The sequence below is a fragment of the Somniosus microcephalus genome, chromosome 19 (assembly GCF_052327205.1).
Source record: "Somniosus microcephalus isolate GS21.2 chromosome 19, FLI_Smic_1.0, whole genome shotgun sequence".
In the NCBI taxonomy this organism is placed as follows: Eukaryota; Metazoa; Chordata; class Chondrichthyes; order Squaliformes; family Somniosidae; genus Somniosus; species Somniosus microcephalus.
In genome coordinates this window covers 58,298,612-58,316,559 of record NC_141005.1, presented here as the reverse complement: position 1 = coordinate 58,316,559, position 17,948 = coordinate 58,298,612, and the positions used below count along the sequence as shown (strand labels likewise).

General features: G+C 41.4%; 1 protein-coding gene across 1 annotated transcript in view; it reads left to right on the top strand.

Annotated features, from left to right (window-relative positions):
• unc119b (unc-119 lipid binding chaperone B) overlaps positions 1 to 17,948 on the top strand; it is a 51,943-nt gene that overhangs the window by 17,307 nt on the left and 16,688 nt on the right. Inside the window, exons 2-3 of the mRNA XM_085961836.1 lie at positions 12,391 to 12,504; positions 14,786 to 14,897. Coding sequence (XP_085817962.1) covers positions 12,391 to 12,504; positions 14,786 to 14,897 — 226 coding nt within the window. The remainder of the gene's footprint in view (positions 1 to 12,390; positions 12,505 to 14,785; positions 14,898 to 17,948) is intronic.

Below are 17,948 nucleotides of genomic sequence, written 5' to 3'. Positions count from 1 at the left end.
ACTCCCTGTGCGTTGTTGGTTGTTGTCAATGCATAACAGTGAGTGTGAGGGGTGCATAGTAGGATGGTGAGGTGATTCAGTAGAGAGAGAGAGGGATAGGTATAGGTGCAAGGGAAGTAAGGGTATGGTGGGATGTGGAGGAGCAGGCTTACAAAGCAGAGTGCTGGTGATGAGAAGAGAAGGGAAACCGATTGAAGGCAACTCCGCGTTTTGATAATTGCAGAAGATCATTAAAGTGTTTCCTGCACTGGATCCAGGTGCGTTAACAAATGGACCTTGCGCTGACCTCCTCAGCAATGCGCAGCCAGGCTGCCTTGGTTTGCTGTGGAGGCTTCCTCCGGCCATTGGGCGGGAACAGAATCTCCTTGCGCCCTCTTACTCCCTCCACAAGAGTTTGGAGGGAGTTCTCAGTGAGTGTGGTGCAGCCTTAGGTTTTGATGCACTCATTGTGGCCTTGCCAATTCCAGACTCCAGCAGAATCAAGAAATGAAAGACTGAGGCTGTATGGGGCCCTTAAAAACATCCGCACTAATGATGTCCTCAGAGGTGACCAACAGACCATGGACCGGCCAGTGCGTGCCACTCAACTTAAGGGGCCAATTAAACAAAAATCTCAACTGGCGATCGGATGCAGCCGACAGCAGGTCCGGATCCCGCCTCCATTAAATTTGCAGCCATAGTTTCTGCTGTTCAGTCACTTGTCAGGCACTGATCCTGCCATCTTGTTGTTTAGGCTGTTTGCAATTTTAAGCGTTGCCTTGGTGACTGTATGATGAGGATTTATTCCTTGCATGCTGAATTTGAATATCAAAGCTTGTGTTAAAACACTGAATACCATTGAAGGAACTAGTTTATTCCTTCAATTCCTTGTGAGTGATTGAAGGACGCATTTTGTATATTTTGCGTATTCCTCTATCCTTACACCCTTGAAACTTTGGTGTTAATAACTGCTCTGCTGGGGTAAAGGGGTGGGAGAGGAATGCTGCTGGTTTCTGTTCTTCCATCACTGAGAAAGGACTCTGCTTGAGTGTATTCTATAAATGGGTAAAGTCGATAGTATGATTGGATTCAAGGGAAAATTGAATGTATTTCTGGAAAGAGAAGGGATTGAGTATTATGGTGAGATTAATCTATGGGGGGAAAAAGATGTGTTTGAGCCTGATAGCCTATTCCTGTTCATAAAAATGCTGATGTTTTTATTACACTTGGCATTTAATTGAGAGAATTGCTGCCAATTTTCCAGTGAGGGTGGGCATTTTAAAATCTGAAGCTCCGATTTCAATTTCTGGTCTAGTTTAGAATGTACTTTGTTGATGAATGCCTTTATGGTCACCTGGAAGCATTGAAATCATAAGAGACCTAATGATCTAGCACACTTGTGTACATTTATTCAGTTTGCTATTTGGGAAAGGTGGGGGGGGATTAAAAAGCCATTAAATTGCCTTGGCACCAGTCAAAGCTATGTGTACCATGATTAACATATTTACAGTGAATATACGTAATGTGTATTGTAACAAAATTATGACCGTCTACGAGCAAAGTTGATGCTTAATGATGCAAATTTCCCCTCCCCTGGCATATTAACTTTTAGCTTTTTTTAGGGTTTGGTTCCCCCTCTTCCTCAAGCAGGTGACAGCTTCTGTTCTCTGCAAATTAATCTTTATAACTGGCTTCTGGGAGAAGGACTTTTCTACACTGCTCTGCACAAAGTAGTCTCTCAACTTGTGGTGTACTCTCTTAATAAATTGTGGAAAACTGAAATGAGGGAAACTAATGCAAGGTTCTGCTTATAGAAATTCTGGCTGCAGAATGTGTGCAAGCTTGGTTCTGGATTCCACAGTCTGAATGCATCACAGAGCTATAATGTAATTTTTGGTACAGCCAGTACCTGGAATACATTTTGCACATGTACAGCATAACAATTAATCCAGATTTCTGAAATCCTGTGTCTGATGAGCCTTGATTCTCAAACCAGTGCTGAATATAACCTTGCTGGAACAGTGCCTAAGCTCACTCCAAACAGCTGACTGCAATCTTACCATGTGGCAAGTGAAAGCCGGAGTTCAATGACCTATATTGTCACCACTATCGATGTTAATCATGTACACTTAGCTTTGACTGGCACAAAGGCAATTTAATGGCCAAGTAAGTCAATCATTTATGAGCAAAGTTATTTGGATTTCAGTAAAGCACAATGGTGGGAAAGTGCATTTTTGATGCTATGTCCACTTGAACTGAAAAGCATCCTGCGGTACAGTTATAAATGTTGCCCTTCCAAAGTTTGTGTGCGTCTGAATAGACAGTGGCCATGAATTTGCGGTGGGTAATAATTTGTTCGCTGTTATTACCCCTTTGAAACGGACTGCAACTTCAGGATTTAGCGCATGCGCATCCTAACGTGGAAATCCTGAAGTTGTGGTGAGTCGTTCACTGCTCTGACACTGGCTGCACTGTGCCCCCCCCCCCCCCCCCCCCCCCATCCCATATCTGGCAATCAGTGTAATCGGGGAAATCGGTGAAACTGACGCAAACGTGGGCTTTTCCACGATAATATCGTTGTTAAATACCCCGTTAAAAGTTAGACCTTTTTGGATTAGGTGTAACTGGGGTTTTAACAGCGTATTGACTGCTAAACAAACATTATGGCCCTGAAAAACACTCTTAATTTTGTGGAGTGTCAAATTTATCCATTTAAGGAACTTTTAAGGTGTACGTTTTCCCCATGTGAGAGCCCCAATCTTTGTTTTGCTCTCTAACATTTTTAAAAAGTTAGAATAAAAAGAGCTTCTTCACTTCCTGGTTCCTTGTCTGTAAGAATTTGGCATTGTGATTGGCTGCTTAGACAGTATGTTGACGCCACAGTAGCTCGCGCTATGGATTTCCCACTACACTGCACTGATCTCAATTGAATGTCGGAAAAGCCAAACTTCTCGCCACAGGGATTGCGAGATCTTTGTGGGAAGCTTTGTTTGATGCCAGCGCCAAACGCCTTTGCTTTGCCGCTGACCGCAAATTACGGGCCAATGTTTAAAGCTGTGCAATACCAGAATGAAGTACTAGTGGTGTGAACAATTTTTTACACGATGAATTAAGAAAATCCCACAATATTAAAGCACATTGGCTTAAGTGCAATTTTTCTTGTAGCCTATTGGTACCAGTATAAGTAAACCTAGTGACAACGGTATAAATTAACAGCACCTTTTGAGCACTGATCTGAAGCTGTTTGAACTAGTTATTTAAAATAATACTAGCGGATTTCCCGTAGTGTTGCTTTTGGTGAGTAGGAAGTTACGTTGTTGCAGTTGGCAGAGGAGGAAAGAAGCAACATGTTCACTGAAAAGATTTGGGAAAGAGATTTATGATGGGTGTTCTGAGGGAAGTAAGCAACATTTAATTGGCTCAAATTTCCCAGAAGCTCTAATAATAATTTTATGTGATGTGACGGACACTTTGAATGTGTGATGGAAGGATGCTAGATGCAAGACGTTTTTCATATGTAATATGTATGTGTGACGCTAAACAAACATTATGGCCCTGAAAAACTCATTTAAATTTTGTGGAGTGTCAAATTTATTCATTTAAGGAACTTTAAGATGTACGTTTTCCCCATGTGAGAGCCCCAATCTTCCGCGCGCTCATGACAATTTCTCCTCACCCCCACCACAAGAATCCTGAACTGATTGCAAAGAAAGCTCAACCATCTGAAGGAAAAGGAGCATTGTGGTGGTGAATTTCTAAATTTGGATTAAATAAAAGCTCCCCACCAACAAAATATTTCAGGTGGCATAGCCTTGGGCGTTCACCATATTGGAGGCACCACGAAAAGAGGAATCGGATATGTAAACACACCAGAATAAGCCGGACCATGAAGAAATAAGTAAGTTGCGTAATGTATAACTGCAACAAAATAATAGTTTGCAGAATGTGCAATATGTTATGATGTGGTTGTGTAAATAAAATAGATGACCTGATAGATCGGAGAATTTTAAATTGTAAAATCAGATGAAACTGGTTTGTGACAAAGTGGACACCCAGAAAATGTCTATTTCATAACTGTACGACCTATTGCTGTAAAAGTAGAGGAATACCAGGGTGTGGTTTATGTTAAGAGATTAGAAATTGGTCCTGATCGGCCCATACAAGTTTGTTTTTTTTACAAATGATCAGTGCAGCACTACACTTTGCAGAGGCAGAGGTATATTTTCTAAGCCTTTCTCCCCCTGTAAACCCCTGTTTACCCTGGCAGTTGGAGGTCAGAATAGTCATGTGAAATCTGCTTTCTAAATAGGTTCATAGGTAGGTTTCATGCCAGGATCGATTTGGAAGGCAGTAAAGTAAAATGTTCAATGGATTTGCTGCCACAGAAACTCTCTTCTGTCTGTCATGTAACTTATTAAATTATAGAGCGGTAGGGGAAAGAGAGGAGGAGAATGACTAGGCACGCTCACCATCAGATACATGCACACAGTGTTGCAGTGAATGCTTTTCCAAACCAAGTATCCTGGAAAGTTCTTGCATAAAGATCGTGATGTACACCTCACAATCTGTGTCCAAGTTAAAGCATTGGACATTTGCTTTTCTTCCTCTTTCTCCCTCTTTTTCTCCCCCCCCCCCCCCCCCCCCCCCCCCCCCCACGTTTAACCAATCTACAGAGATATCACTTTATTAATTCTGTATTGCCTTATCGTGCAGTGTTGGCTCAGGCAACTCTGGCTCCACTCTTTCATGTACTGTAAATTGAAGAGCTCGAAAAGAACCACTGCATCCTCTGTTGGACAAAAGGCAGTAGTGATTTGAGAAGTTGATGAATAGTACACAATCTGATGGTGTCCTTCCAGTATTAGTTTTTTTTTAAAAGCTATGCAAAGGTTTTAATGTTTAACTTTTTCTTACATTAAAGTTTTTAAAAAAATCTGGTGAAAGGAGCTGTGGGCAAATCTCTTTTTTCTGGATCAAAATTAAAAGAAAATCATCATTTTCTGTTTGTAATCAGAAAACTTCAGGCTTAATCAGCAAAAAAAAATCTGGAAAAGAACAAATAAAGTACTTTAAATAATCACCACTTACAACTGTCTTTACAAATTATAATGCCGAAAGGAGTTGACATACATCATCAGCTGCACCCTCAACATCTCCTTCGGCCCACCATCTGCAGATGACACAGGCAACTCAAAGTGCCCTCTTTATTGATGCTGCCTTTCAGTACGAAAAGAAGATAATATGCTTCCTGTGCCAAGCAGGGAATGTCAAACCAGAACTTCAGATCAACAGTGACATTTCCAGGTTTTGTTGAGTTTAATACATGGGGATGTAATATAATTCCAGATGCAAGATAAGTTGGTACCAGCCAAGCCTGCCTTTAATAGGTTTAATCAGGTTTAACCCTAAAGTCGGATGTTTACCTATATGCCATTCTTAAAGTCAAACTTTTGATAATGTGGGATCACGCAATCATCTTTCAAGGTATTAAAAGGTAAAAATGTTGCCCAGCAGCAGATTCACAGAGGGACACAGAGAGGCCCCAAAACCTGGCACTCGATTTAAACCGCCCGGCCCAAAACAGCCCTGGCAAAGCCGGGCTCCCCCAGCTAGTATATATATATATGCCATTCTTAAAATCAAACTTTTGATAATGTGGGATCACGCAATAAAATAAAATGTGTTGCCCTGATCTTTCGCCAACTTTGCCATAACTGAACGTATTGGCTCTTCAAACAGCTAGGCTGGTTCACCATGGACTTGTATAACACCACATTGACTTATACAATGTAAAGATCTTTATAAGGTTGCAGCAAAGAAAAAAACCTTCCTGCTGGAAAACGCTGAGGATAAGTATTTTGGTGATGTCTTTAGTCTTAATAAGCTGCTTTTATATAAAAATGAAAGTACTCAACTCCTTTTAATTTTGTTTAAGTTAAAAAGGTGTTGAATGAGGACTGTGGGGATGTAATATAATTCCAGATGCAAGATAAGTTGGTACCAGCCAAGCCTGCCTTTAATATTAAACCTAAATCACTGCACTATTTGGACTCCAGTGATTTAGTTGTTAATTGCAATTATGCTGGAATTTTTTAATGCTGTTATCACAATGGAAGTTAGATTTCTTTTGATCTTTTGTAATGTAATTGGCAAGTATCCAAATTTCATACTTCTGTTTCAGAAATGCTGTCTTACCTGCGACCATAAACATATTCAATAATTGTGAAGTTCTACAGATATTTGAAACTTCATTCAGGGGAATAATTTACTCTCTCGTCCCCTCCCTATATGAAGTAATTTATGAACAGTGGAGATCTGTTGGTGTGATTCCCTCAGACCCTTGAATATCCCAGCTTATGTTGTAGATCTTGCTTTGGAGCAGCATGATTCTTCAGGCTGTTTTGACTGAAGATTTGTAATCTTCCTCTGCTCATGTAGGAGTATAGTTTTTATTTAAAGCTGCTTTAAGGGGAGGGGTGAATGATAGTCCAGTGCACTGCCTGTGAATGTCTAATATTTTGACAGGAGCTAGCAGGACAAGTACCTCTTTACAGTTAGAAATCTTAGAAAAATAGACTGGTGACCGGGATCCCATGTATATGTGTGCATTTGCATAGAGCACTCTCTTCTTCAGTCAATAGTGATGATACTAGGTGTTGCAACACTCCTGCCTTCAACCCTATCACAGACCTTCCCTTTTCTTTTTTCCTCCCCTCCCCCATTTCCCTGACCCTGCACTTGCTTAAAACCTGTTACATCACTAACTTTTTCCAGTTCCAATGAAAGGTCATCGACCTGAAACATTTACTCTGTTTCTCTCTCCGTAAATGCTACCTGACCTGCTGAGTATTTCTAGCATTTTCTGTTTTTATTTCAGATTTCCAGCGTCCGCAGTTTCTCACTTGAGCGGGTACGTACTATGCTGAGCTGTCAGTGCAGCTGACACATGTCCAACTGGAAAAGATCAGCAATGTTTTTGTTGTGTCTGCTGTTCTGATGTAATAACTGATATATGGAACATGTCAGTTCTGATTAACATTGTAGTGTTGTTGTATTTCAATATTGACAGATTTGAAATAGACATTGTACTCATTGTTGCTAGCGCTACATCTGTTTGAAATTTGCTGTAACAGGCACTCTAACATTTGTTTTATTTAAATACACTCGAGCTTCATGTAGAGTGGTTTCCTACACAGATGTCTTAACTGGTTTTGCACTTGACAGTCCCCTTCATATCAAGGTTACACAGCACCATTAACAAATCTGTAAACCGCACAGAGCGCAGGTCCACTCCAGAGAGAAATGAGAAACTCCCGACCCCTTCTTTGTAATTTTGAGTGAAATTAAGTTTCGGTTATCATTTTCCAACAATGAACAAGAAAGGAAGATAGTTATTAAACTTTCCTGCAGATGGAGAAAGTTTACTATGCTGGTAAAAGGAAGCATTTTTCCCTGGTGAGCAAGGATTTGAAACATTTTTACCAATTTTATTATTCTTACTAGTGCAATGAAAGAGTTTTTATTAATAAATGGAAACTTAATAAAGATTCCAATGTATTCGTTTTGAAAAAAGTACAAACTATGTAGAAAAGGAATATTTTCTTCTACAAATACTGATTTTCATTTTAGAATATATCTAGAACCACTAAGGGTGCTTAAAAGGAGCACTTGGTTAGTGGACTTAAAGGGAAAAGCCACATTAGCAGCTAAATATTAGGCATGTGCTCCAGACACTTTACATGTGAGAAATGCCATGGGAGATCAGCTAGTGTATATTAAAGGGCTGTGTGCCTCAATTTGGCCTTGTTGGAAATCTAAATAAAATGTGTAACATAGGTTCCTAGCCAGTTTGATGGTTTGTTTCGGAGTGGCTGCATGTTCCTGCCCATGTTCAGCTTAACTCATTTTACCCAGGCAGAAGGTGATCCAATGAAATACTTGTGCGTCCTGCACCTTAGAAACCTACTGGGATTTTAAAACCATAGCAAATCGCATAAAAATAAGTGTGACTTTTTATGGAATAAACTTTCCGTAATTTGTGACATATACGTAGGGCTATAAAACTGACTAAATGGATCTGAGTGTGATGGTGCTTCAACATGGTACAGCACTCAAGGTTTTGGGAAGATGGAAGAGTAGAACCCCCCTGTTTTGGGAAGAGGGGCGTGGTGTTGGATTACAAGGCGGCTCAGCTTGGCTGCTCTCGAGTACATCCCAAGCATGTAGATTGCCTGTGGACTGCCTTGCTTGGAATTGGTGCTTGATCAAGGAAAGGAGCGACAAACCTTTCAGAACTGGGGAAGAGGAGCAAAATAAATCATTACTGCAATACTTTTATCCTGTTGTATTGTTTACCTAAAAATTGTACAGTTGGTGAAAATGGTAGACTGTTGTGCCCCACTATTGGAAAAAGGCATTCAATTGACTTAACTGGAACAGTAGTACAGGTACATAATATGGCCCAAGGGCTCTTGGTGACTACTTTGCCTTCATCTGTGGTCTTTGCACCTACTTATGCCTTTGGGCTTCTTCACGGTCTGCCTACCACTGGGATGTTCAGCTGAGATTCAGCAAAAGAAGGCAAGGGCTTAGTGGTGAGTGTCACATCTTTTGGTAACTATGGGAAGAAAAGTATTAGGAGCAGGAGGCAAGTGAGCAGCTTGTGGAGCTCTGCCTTATTCAACTTTGTAACAGTGCAAAAATGTAAATGTGGCTCTCAATTGCATTGCTATGGCAACTGAAATAGTGCTGCACCGGTTAGTGCAATGTAAAAGTGGCATAAATGGGGGGAGAGGTTGTGGGGCTGAAGGAGATTACAGAGATAGGAAGGGGCGAGGCCTTGGAGGGATTTGAAAACGAGGATGAGAATTTTGAAATCAAGGCACTGCTTAACCGGGGGCCAATGTAGGTCAGTGAGCACAGGGGAGATGGGCGAACGGGACTTGGTGCGAGTTAGGACACAGGCAGCTGAGTTTTGGATGACCTCAAGTTTACGCAGGGTGGAATGTGGGAGGCCAGCCAGGAGTGCGTTGGAATAGTCAAGTCTAGAGGTAATAAAGGCATGGATGAGGGTTTCAGCAGCGGATGAGCTGAGACAAGGGCAGAGACGGGCAATGTTACAGAGATGGAAATAGGCGGTCTTAGTTATGCCGCGGATATGTGGTCGGAAGCTCATTTCAGGGTCAGATATGACACCAAGGTCCACCTCTGGGTATCGCCTCAAATATCCACCTCTGGGTATCGCCCCCCCTATGCTTCGAACTTACTCCCAGCTCCCCTGAAGTGCCTATCATGCCATTGTTAATTCAAAACTTGAGTTCCTCAAAATTCTTCTCTTGGCCTCCCCCAGCTGCACCCTATACAACATCCAACCCATCCAGACAAAGGGTTGCACACATGTCACCCCTGTATTTGTCAACCTTCATTGAATTTGTGTTCCTGCAGCTTATTGTCTTCAAATACCTCCAAGGCTTTTCTCCACCCTACCTTTGTCATTTCCTCCAGCCTTGCATCCCACTATTCTGACTCTGGTCTACTGTACTTTGTCCTGCACTCTGCCAAACAATGATGGAGCCTTCAGCCATCATGCTGCTACACTCTGAACTCTTCCCCAAGCTTCTTTGCTACCAATTTTCTCCTTCAAAGCTACCTCGAGACTTCTTCAACTGGCCGCATGCTCTAACTTCTCAGCTGCTTTCTGCTCAGTGTGTACCACTCCACCTTTAAATCACCTTGGGATGTTTTGTATATGTCAACCGTGCAATGTAAATGGGAGTTCTTCTTTCCCCAGACTTTTGGATTTATGGTTTTCTTTTTTATTTTGCTCATTGAAGAGCAAGAAAATGGAGGTGGAGCATGAGTGAAAGGACTTTTTAACATGTTAATAGAGACCATTTACTTGTGTTGGATGTTGGGGTCGTCCTGCTTCCATAGCATTGTGTTCTTTCTTTTGCTGTTAGTGAGAGGAATGCAGGACATGCGGGATACTGCTGTCTCGTGTGTGGGATTCCCACCAAATGTGGAAGTGTTAGTAGGTCTACTGATGGCAGTTATGGAGATATCTCCAAGCAGTGTCGGTCAAAATATACTCGTCAGTTTTGGTGGGAATCCGGGACGAGAAGAAGTCCTGGAAATCATATTTCCCCTGTGTGTCTGTAAATTAATTTATAGCAACTTACCAGCTACTTTCACCAAATTGGAGAGCGATCTTCCAGTTGGACTTTTGGTGATTTTTGAAAATGAGTATTCCAGAAAGGCGCTGCGTATCCATTATATTTTCAAGAAGGTTTTTTAAAAATTGCAAATTTTATAGCTGAATTTTGTCAGTGCCTTCTCTTTTGTGTGGCATTGTTTTCCCCAACTTTGGGGTGTTGTCAAAAAACATCAGCAATTGGGAGTTCTTATCTTTTGTTTTGCAATGTCTGTGTAGTAGCTGTGACTGCTAGAGTTGTAGTTTCTTACAGCAGAATGATCCTGAATTGAACAAGGGGTGGTGGTGGGGGGAAATGTTGGTAGGAGTGATGGTGTGTTTGGTGGAGGAGGGGAGGGGGGGAAGAGCAGAGTGAAGAGAATCTTGAGTTCTCATCTCCTAATCTGACTAACCTTTGAGACCGTTGGCTGGAATCTATGTTTTTCTGACGAGTTTTTTAGCATCTTAATTGTGTGAACACCCAGTTGACAAGTTTGCTTTCTGAAAGTCAAAGAAAACAACAAATAAGCCAGTTTTTTTTTAACTTTGATTTATAGTGTACTCTGTACACGCATGAATTTTTACTAATATTTACCCTTCCTCTTCCGTTCTCTTCATAGGGGACGATTAAGTACCTGGCTCACTTTCTCGTTCTCCCTTTTATATTAGAATTTTCTTTTGTGTCTACTGGATTTCTTTCTCGTACAACATTATACAATATTGAAGGCAATTTTTGCTGAACAGCAGTATAATTAAATTGAAAAATAAAATAACCATAAAAGACTGTTCAGGTGCCCGAGTGCTGCAGCCAAGATAAGCAGAGTCCTATAGAGAGAGCTATGTGTTTTGTATGTATAGCTACTGTTTAAATGGGGCTAGATGTTTGAGAAGTTATTTTACAAAGTAATAGATCATGAATTATTTGGCACCACTTATGCAAGAGCAAAACTAGGTGTTTAACTGTGATATGCAAGTAAAGCTGGCTATATTGTACATGCAAAAATACATTACCCACAATAGCATTCTGCCTTCCCGTGCAAGCGCAGGAGATGCAACACTTGCCCTTATACCTTCCCACTGTCCAGGGCCCCAAACACCCCTTCCAGGTGAAACAGCGATTTACTTGTACTTCTTGCAATTTAGTATACTGTATTCGCTGCTCACGATGTGGTCTCCTCTACATTGGGGAGACCAAATGCAGATTGGGTGACCGCTTTGCGGAACACCTCCGTTCAGTCCGTAAGGGTGACCCCGAGCTTCCGGTCGCCTGTCATTTTAATTCACCGCCCCATTCCCACTCAGACCTCACCGTCTGCGGCCTCTTGCATTGTTCCACGGAAACCCAGCGTAAGCTCGAGGAACAGCACCTCTTCTTCCGATTAGGCACTTTACAGCCTTCCGGACTCAATATCGAGTTCAACAATTTCAGATCATAACCTCAGCCCCATTACATTTTTACATATTTTTTTATCCACACCTTTGGTTTGGCCCTTCCCCCTTTTTTTCTCTCCCACATGGCAGCTGTCTCTGCCAGCGCATTTCACACCTAATCTAGAGCCGTCTTTTGTCTCCACTAGTCCTATCACCATCTCGCCTCGTTTTGAATACTCTTATGTTTCTTCACTTCTCATTTGTTCTTTCATCCCCTCCCCCATTTCCCAGCCCCCAAACTGGCCTTTTAATCTGTTTCATTTCCTGTGTTTTTTCAGTCTTGATGAAGGGTTTCGACCTGAAACGTTGACTCTGGTTCTCTCTCCACGGATGTTGCCTGGCCTGCTGAGTTTTTCCAGCATTTTCTGTTGTTATTTCGGATTTCCAGCATCCGCAGTATTTTGCTATTGTAATAGCATTCTGCTTATCTTTTATCTTTAACTACCCAGCATTCAGTGGATGCTTCCTGTTTTTAAAGTGATCTATTATATTCATGGCCTGCAATCTCAAAAGAAGTTTAGCAAAAATAGTCTTCATAATTTGCACGAAAGCTCTTTAAACTATGCTATTGTGATGCACCTCCTCCGGCCCCCGGTCCTGCTTTCTTAGTGCGCAGTGAATAGTCTGAATTTGCCATTCATGATCAAAGTCACTAGGCTGAGTCATTAAGTAATAAAAAGAAAATTCACACGTGATGTTCAATTTGTACCGCATGGTTTCACGTCATTTTGATGCTTTCATTATATCAGTAAAAGCTTTAAAAAAAAGACATTAAAATTACTTTCTTTCAGCCTACTTATGCAAGCCCGAAGACAACGTTTACAGCATTGACTTTACGCGATTTAAGATTCGAGACATGGAAACTGGGACTGTTTTGTTTGAGATTGCCAAGCCACCATCCACAGGTATGTTGCCACTTGGGAGAATGGTTCTGCAGTCCATAAGGCTGAAAGGTTATTGATGGCTTTCCTGGACATAGCCCATTATGTATGGTTTAATACGGCTGGCTTTGGCCAGTGGTTCAAGGTTTTCTTTACTATTTGCTTAGTATGTCTATCCATCTTTTTAATCTTTAATGCACTCCTAGTTCTAGAGAATTCTAGGCTTCTATGAAACTTTAAGTTTTAATTTAGCAAATTGGCTGTGAAATGTACACTAATACTGTAATGAAGCTGCTTGGATGTCCGGGGTAATTGTATGAATATAATGTTTACTCTGTGAATTTTAAGCCTTATTTTTATGTAAAAAATATTTTAACAGCAGTCTCCTTTCTCCCATGGTCCTCTCCCCCTCTTTCTTTTTAGTATATCCGATTCTATCTATTTTAAGTTTGACAGGCTTAATTTATTTTTCACTGCTTCCCAGGTCTCACTAGCCTATAGTGATAACATCCGCCTGAGGTATTCTGAAGGTTAATAAATACTATTATGAAGTGTCTGATTATTTTCAGGTGTAGTCTGACAAGTGACTTAATTTTGCATTTCAAGGTCCAAATTTTATTTGGCAAAATCTGCAATATTCACAAAAACTGAACAGGTGCTGCTTACTACAGTTGAATGTACAGCTAATTTGTGGAAACTGTAAAGTTGTAATTGATTTAAAATATCCAGAGCTAACTGAGGCACACAACTGTGGATTAGGAGATTACTTGTCTAATGCTTTGTAATCTAAGCCTCAATTGTGTGCCTCTGTATAGTTACTGAGCTTTTCAATTATTTACCTGAAAGACATTATATATGTCTAAAGATAAGGTGGCTCAATTAGAATGTGCATCAAATGTAATTTGATTTTTGAGGCTTTTTACAGTAACTAAGGCTTGTTAGGAGAGTAATCATAATACAGGAAACTTTTGATTAACCGGCCCCTAAATAACCGGAACGCTCTATCCACCGGCAAAATTCAGGAGTTGGTTCAGGTAACTTTTTTTACTTTTAGTTACTTTTTATACTCCATTTGTTGCTGTGCAAGGGTGTAGCTGAAGCTGTTGCTAAGCTACAGAGACGCTTGCAACTTGTGCCGATTGTTTTGAAGCTGGGTTTGTTGCTTTATACAGAGCTCTGAGCTCCGTATCTTTTACTATAGCGTTCGGTTATCCGGAATTGTTGATGAACCGGCACCACGTCAGTCCCGTCCGTGCCGGATACCAGAGAGTTTCCTGTAGGTTGTTTGGAAACTCCTGAGCAAACTGGTGCAGTACTCAAATTTTTCACTGAATTGGAGTTTACTATAGTACATAGACTACTTTATTTGGCGCTCTCAATGCCTCAGTGAGCAACTGAGCCATACATATTCAGGGGTGTCCCAAATTTAACACCCAATTTGCACTGAATGAGCTGAACTCAGCTGGGGGACTGATGGAGGCACAACAGCTTGCTCCGGCACCCCTAGGTTTTAGGGGTGGGGGGTGTGGAGGTGCTCCTGATTGTGGGCATGTGTGAACTTCCAGTGAAGACACATTGGTCTCTTTCCCTCCCCCCCCCACTCAAATATTTTGCACACCACCTGAATGCCAAGGTTTATACACGAGTAATGGTCACTTGGGTTGGTACTGGAGGGTATCTGACACCTGTAAAACCAAACTCTCAGAAGATGGATGGCAGCATAGTCTCTGGAATGGTAGTGTAGTAGAGAAGAGGTTGAGTTCAATCCCACCATGACAAATTGTGAAATTAGATTAAGTAAATATGGTAATTTCTGGGCTGGCACCAGAATAAAATGCCCATAAAAGCCTGATTTCAGAGAACAGAACCCTACACAGTCTGACCTAGTGCACATAATGTGGTTGATTCTTCATGCCCTCTGAAGTGACCTAGCAAGCCACTTTGCTGTACAAACAATCACTTTATGAAAAAGAACCACCACTACCTTGTCAGGATATCTAGGGATGGGCAATTAATATGGCCACGCCTACAGACAATTCTTTTTGAATTGTGGCGGGGGAATTGGCAAGGAAAAAAGAAAATACTTTTTATTCTTGCACCATACTCAAATTGTAGATTGTCCTAGTGTTTCAATGAACCAATATGAAAAAATCCATCGGGGAAAATGACTTCTATCATCATCCATATAACTTTTTGAGGAAAAAAGAACGATAGTAACTTTAAAATGTGCAGCAGAATATTCCAAAATATGATTGTACTATACATGTTGAATTCCTGTTTATAAATGCTGAATTTACACTTTCAGAGTTAGAAGAAGACAACGATGATGAGAATGGCGAGATGGATTCCAGTTCTGGGCGTTTTGTTCGTTATCAGTTCACTCCTGCCTTCTTGAGACTGAGAACAGTTGGTGCAACGTGAGTCGTGCACTTTATTATTTTTAGTAACCTTAAAATTGAGTCACAGCTATCTTTTGTGTGGCTTGTGTACAATGTGGTTGGAATTGTTTGCAACGTGACACCATCAGTGACTGGAAAAAACCCAGCCTCACCTGAGATTGTGTTCCATATTGATTCACCTCTCCTGACAGCCATCTCAGCAGTCAGTGCATTCAGATGGGCAAGGAAATAATTATTGCTGTTCTACAGCACTGTTACGTGCACTTCCCCTGGGGAATGTGTATACTTCCAACCCCACCCTGTATTTGTTTTTGGCTTGAGAGATGTTCCGTTTCAATTCTCTTCCACCTCCCATTTCCCCCCCCCCACCACGCTTTTTTAAAAATCTGACACCCTATGTGGCTTCCTGAGGTGAGACTGTATTATCAGCATTTAAATCTCCCAATCGCTTCACAATTCTGGATTTAAAATAAGGAGCAGTACCATGCTGCTGAGCCATAACCATTGAGTCCTCATCACTGCCATTTTGCTGAATCTAGGGGTCCTCCATTTTGTGCTGTGTTCCTTCCCTGCCCTAATTTAAAAAAAATATTTGGTTGCACCTCCAAGTTAAAGTTAACCACAGGACAACAGATACCATAAATATATTGGACCTAAAATTCCTGGACAGAATAAGAACACAAATCAGATGGAGGTGGATTTGGGGTCGGAGGGCTGAAATTTGGAGTGGGCTACAATTCCACCAGGTCTCTGCTCCTTTTTGCATGGACTGAGTTCTGATTGAAGGGAGCGGGTACTTCTTGTGCCCATCCCCTTCTCTCCTGATGTGGTTAAAGAAGCGGGACTGAAGGCTTAAAACATCCCCTGCCAGTTCTGCTTTTCTTGCGGCCAACCTAATGTATGCCTGCGTAAAGTAAACATACTGCACTAATGTGGTGGTGTGGGCCCAGAACAATGGATTGCTGTTAGGGTATGCAGCAACAATGCAATCCAGGTGCTGAAATTACTGTCTTCCCCAACAGAACAGGAAAGGATTTGAGACGGGGTCAATGCTAGGCCATGCTGGTGACTGGAAGCCTCACCCTGCTGCACTTCGTGATGAAGTGAAGCTTGCAGAATTTTGTCCTTGTATGTAAATCAAGTGCACAACTGGAAAAGAGTGATTCTTTGTTCATTGTTGAATTATACTGCTGCACAGTTACAAATCCAGTTAATTGTGTGCACAGTAGCCTTGCTGATTAATGCTGGCAACAATTCTCCTGCAAGACTTTGTAGAATTCTGATAGACCTAGAACAAAGAGCTTTTGTTTTCAAGTAACAAAATACATGTTTGAGAAAAGAACTCAACACTGTGTAATCTCGCTAGATTAAGCTGCTCCCTTCACTGAAATGTAGACATATCAGTGAATGTATATGGTGTTTACCATCCCCCCCGCCCGTGCCCTCTCTGAGCTGTGAAACCGCTGGTAAAACACACATTGGTTTCCAACAACCCCGCAGTTTAATTGAAAGCAATTGATTTCAGGGAGGAGGAGCAACTAAGCTTGGGAACATAGAAAAGGCAAAGAACAATTAAGTTGTGTTTTTTTAATTACGTGTAGGATGTATTTATCAACCCCATTGTAAGGCTTTTTCCTGAGTGTTTAAAAAAAAAAATGTGTAATCCTGCCAAGACTATTAAAATTTAATGTGTTTTTTTAAATCTAATCAAACATTCCTGTTCTACACAATGGTCCTGCTGTATATGTGGGAAATGTTGTAAGTGAAGTCCCCTCTGATACTGTGTAACTCGGGTTGACAGGTTTATAGAATAATGAACAGATCATGCATAGCATCTTGTGCTGATTAGTTACCAGTGTTCTTTGCACTGTTGAAGTAAATTCAGATTACCTTGACATGCAAAATTAAATTTTTGAACAATTTCATCTACAACATTTTTTTTTAAAAAGCTAATCTTTTGGCTGCATAGTATATCTTTCTATGCCAAGTCCTCCCTTCATGTTCCAAATTCCTCTCATTCATGACAAAAATACCTTCCAGGGTCTTTTAACAATAATTTGCATTCATATAGCACCTTTAACATCAAAAACCATCCCAAACTGCTTCAGAGGTTTAATTTTTTTTTTAATGGACACCAAACCAAGGAAGAAAAAATTCAGCAGAGTGACTGAAAGCTTGTTGAAAGAGGTAGGAATTACAGATGGCTTAAAGGAGGAGAAGAAAGTGAAGAAGTTTAGGGAGGGAATTTGAGAGCGTGGGGCCTAGGTGGCTGCAGACACAATGGCCACTAGTGGGCCGAAGAGAGGAGGCATGTACAAGAGGTTGGAGAATTCAAGAGGGTGGGTGGGTAGTAGGGCTGGAGGAGATTACAGATATGGGAAGGGGCAAAGTCATGAGATTTAACACAAGGATGCAAATTTTAAAATTTGTAATATTGGTAGACCAGGAGCCAATGTAGATCAGTGGAGATAAAGGATGAGTATTACTTGGTATGGTACAGGATATGAGCAGCAGAGTTTTGAATGAGTTGAAGTTTATTTTGGGTGGAGGATGGAAGACTGACTAGTCAAGTCTGGAGGTGACAAAGGACTAGATGAGGGTTTCATCTGTAGGCAGGGGCGTAGGAGGGCGTATGTTCTGGAAATGAGCAGTTTTTGTGATGGAGAGGATACAACGTCAGCTCAGCTTGAGGCCTAGTAAGGCACCGAGGTTGCATACAGTCTGGTTCAGTCTGAGACGGTGGCTGGGGAAGGAGATGGAATCGGTGTCAAGGGTAAGGAATTTGTCTTGGGGGGGCTAAAGATGGTGGCTTCGGTCTGCCCAATCTGGAGGAAATTGTGGCTCATCTGGATGTCGGACAAGCAGTCTTCTGACAGCAGAGAGGCATTGGAGGTCGAGAGGTGGTGGAGGTGTAGAACTGGGTGTCGTCTACATTTGGAGGCTGACCCCATGTTGTGGATGATGTCACAGATTTGGGAGGCAACAAATGCTTTCAAGGTCTTTGGACAGCAAAGCAAGATTGGAGCTGGGGTGGTAGTTTGCATGGACAGAGGGGTCAAGGGTGTATAT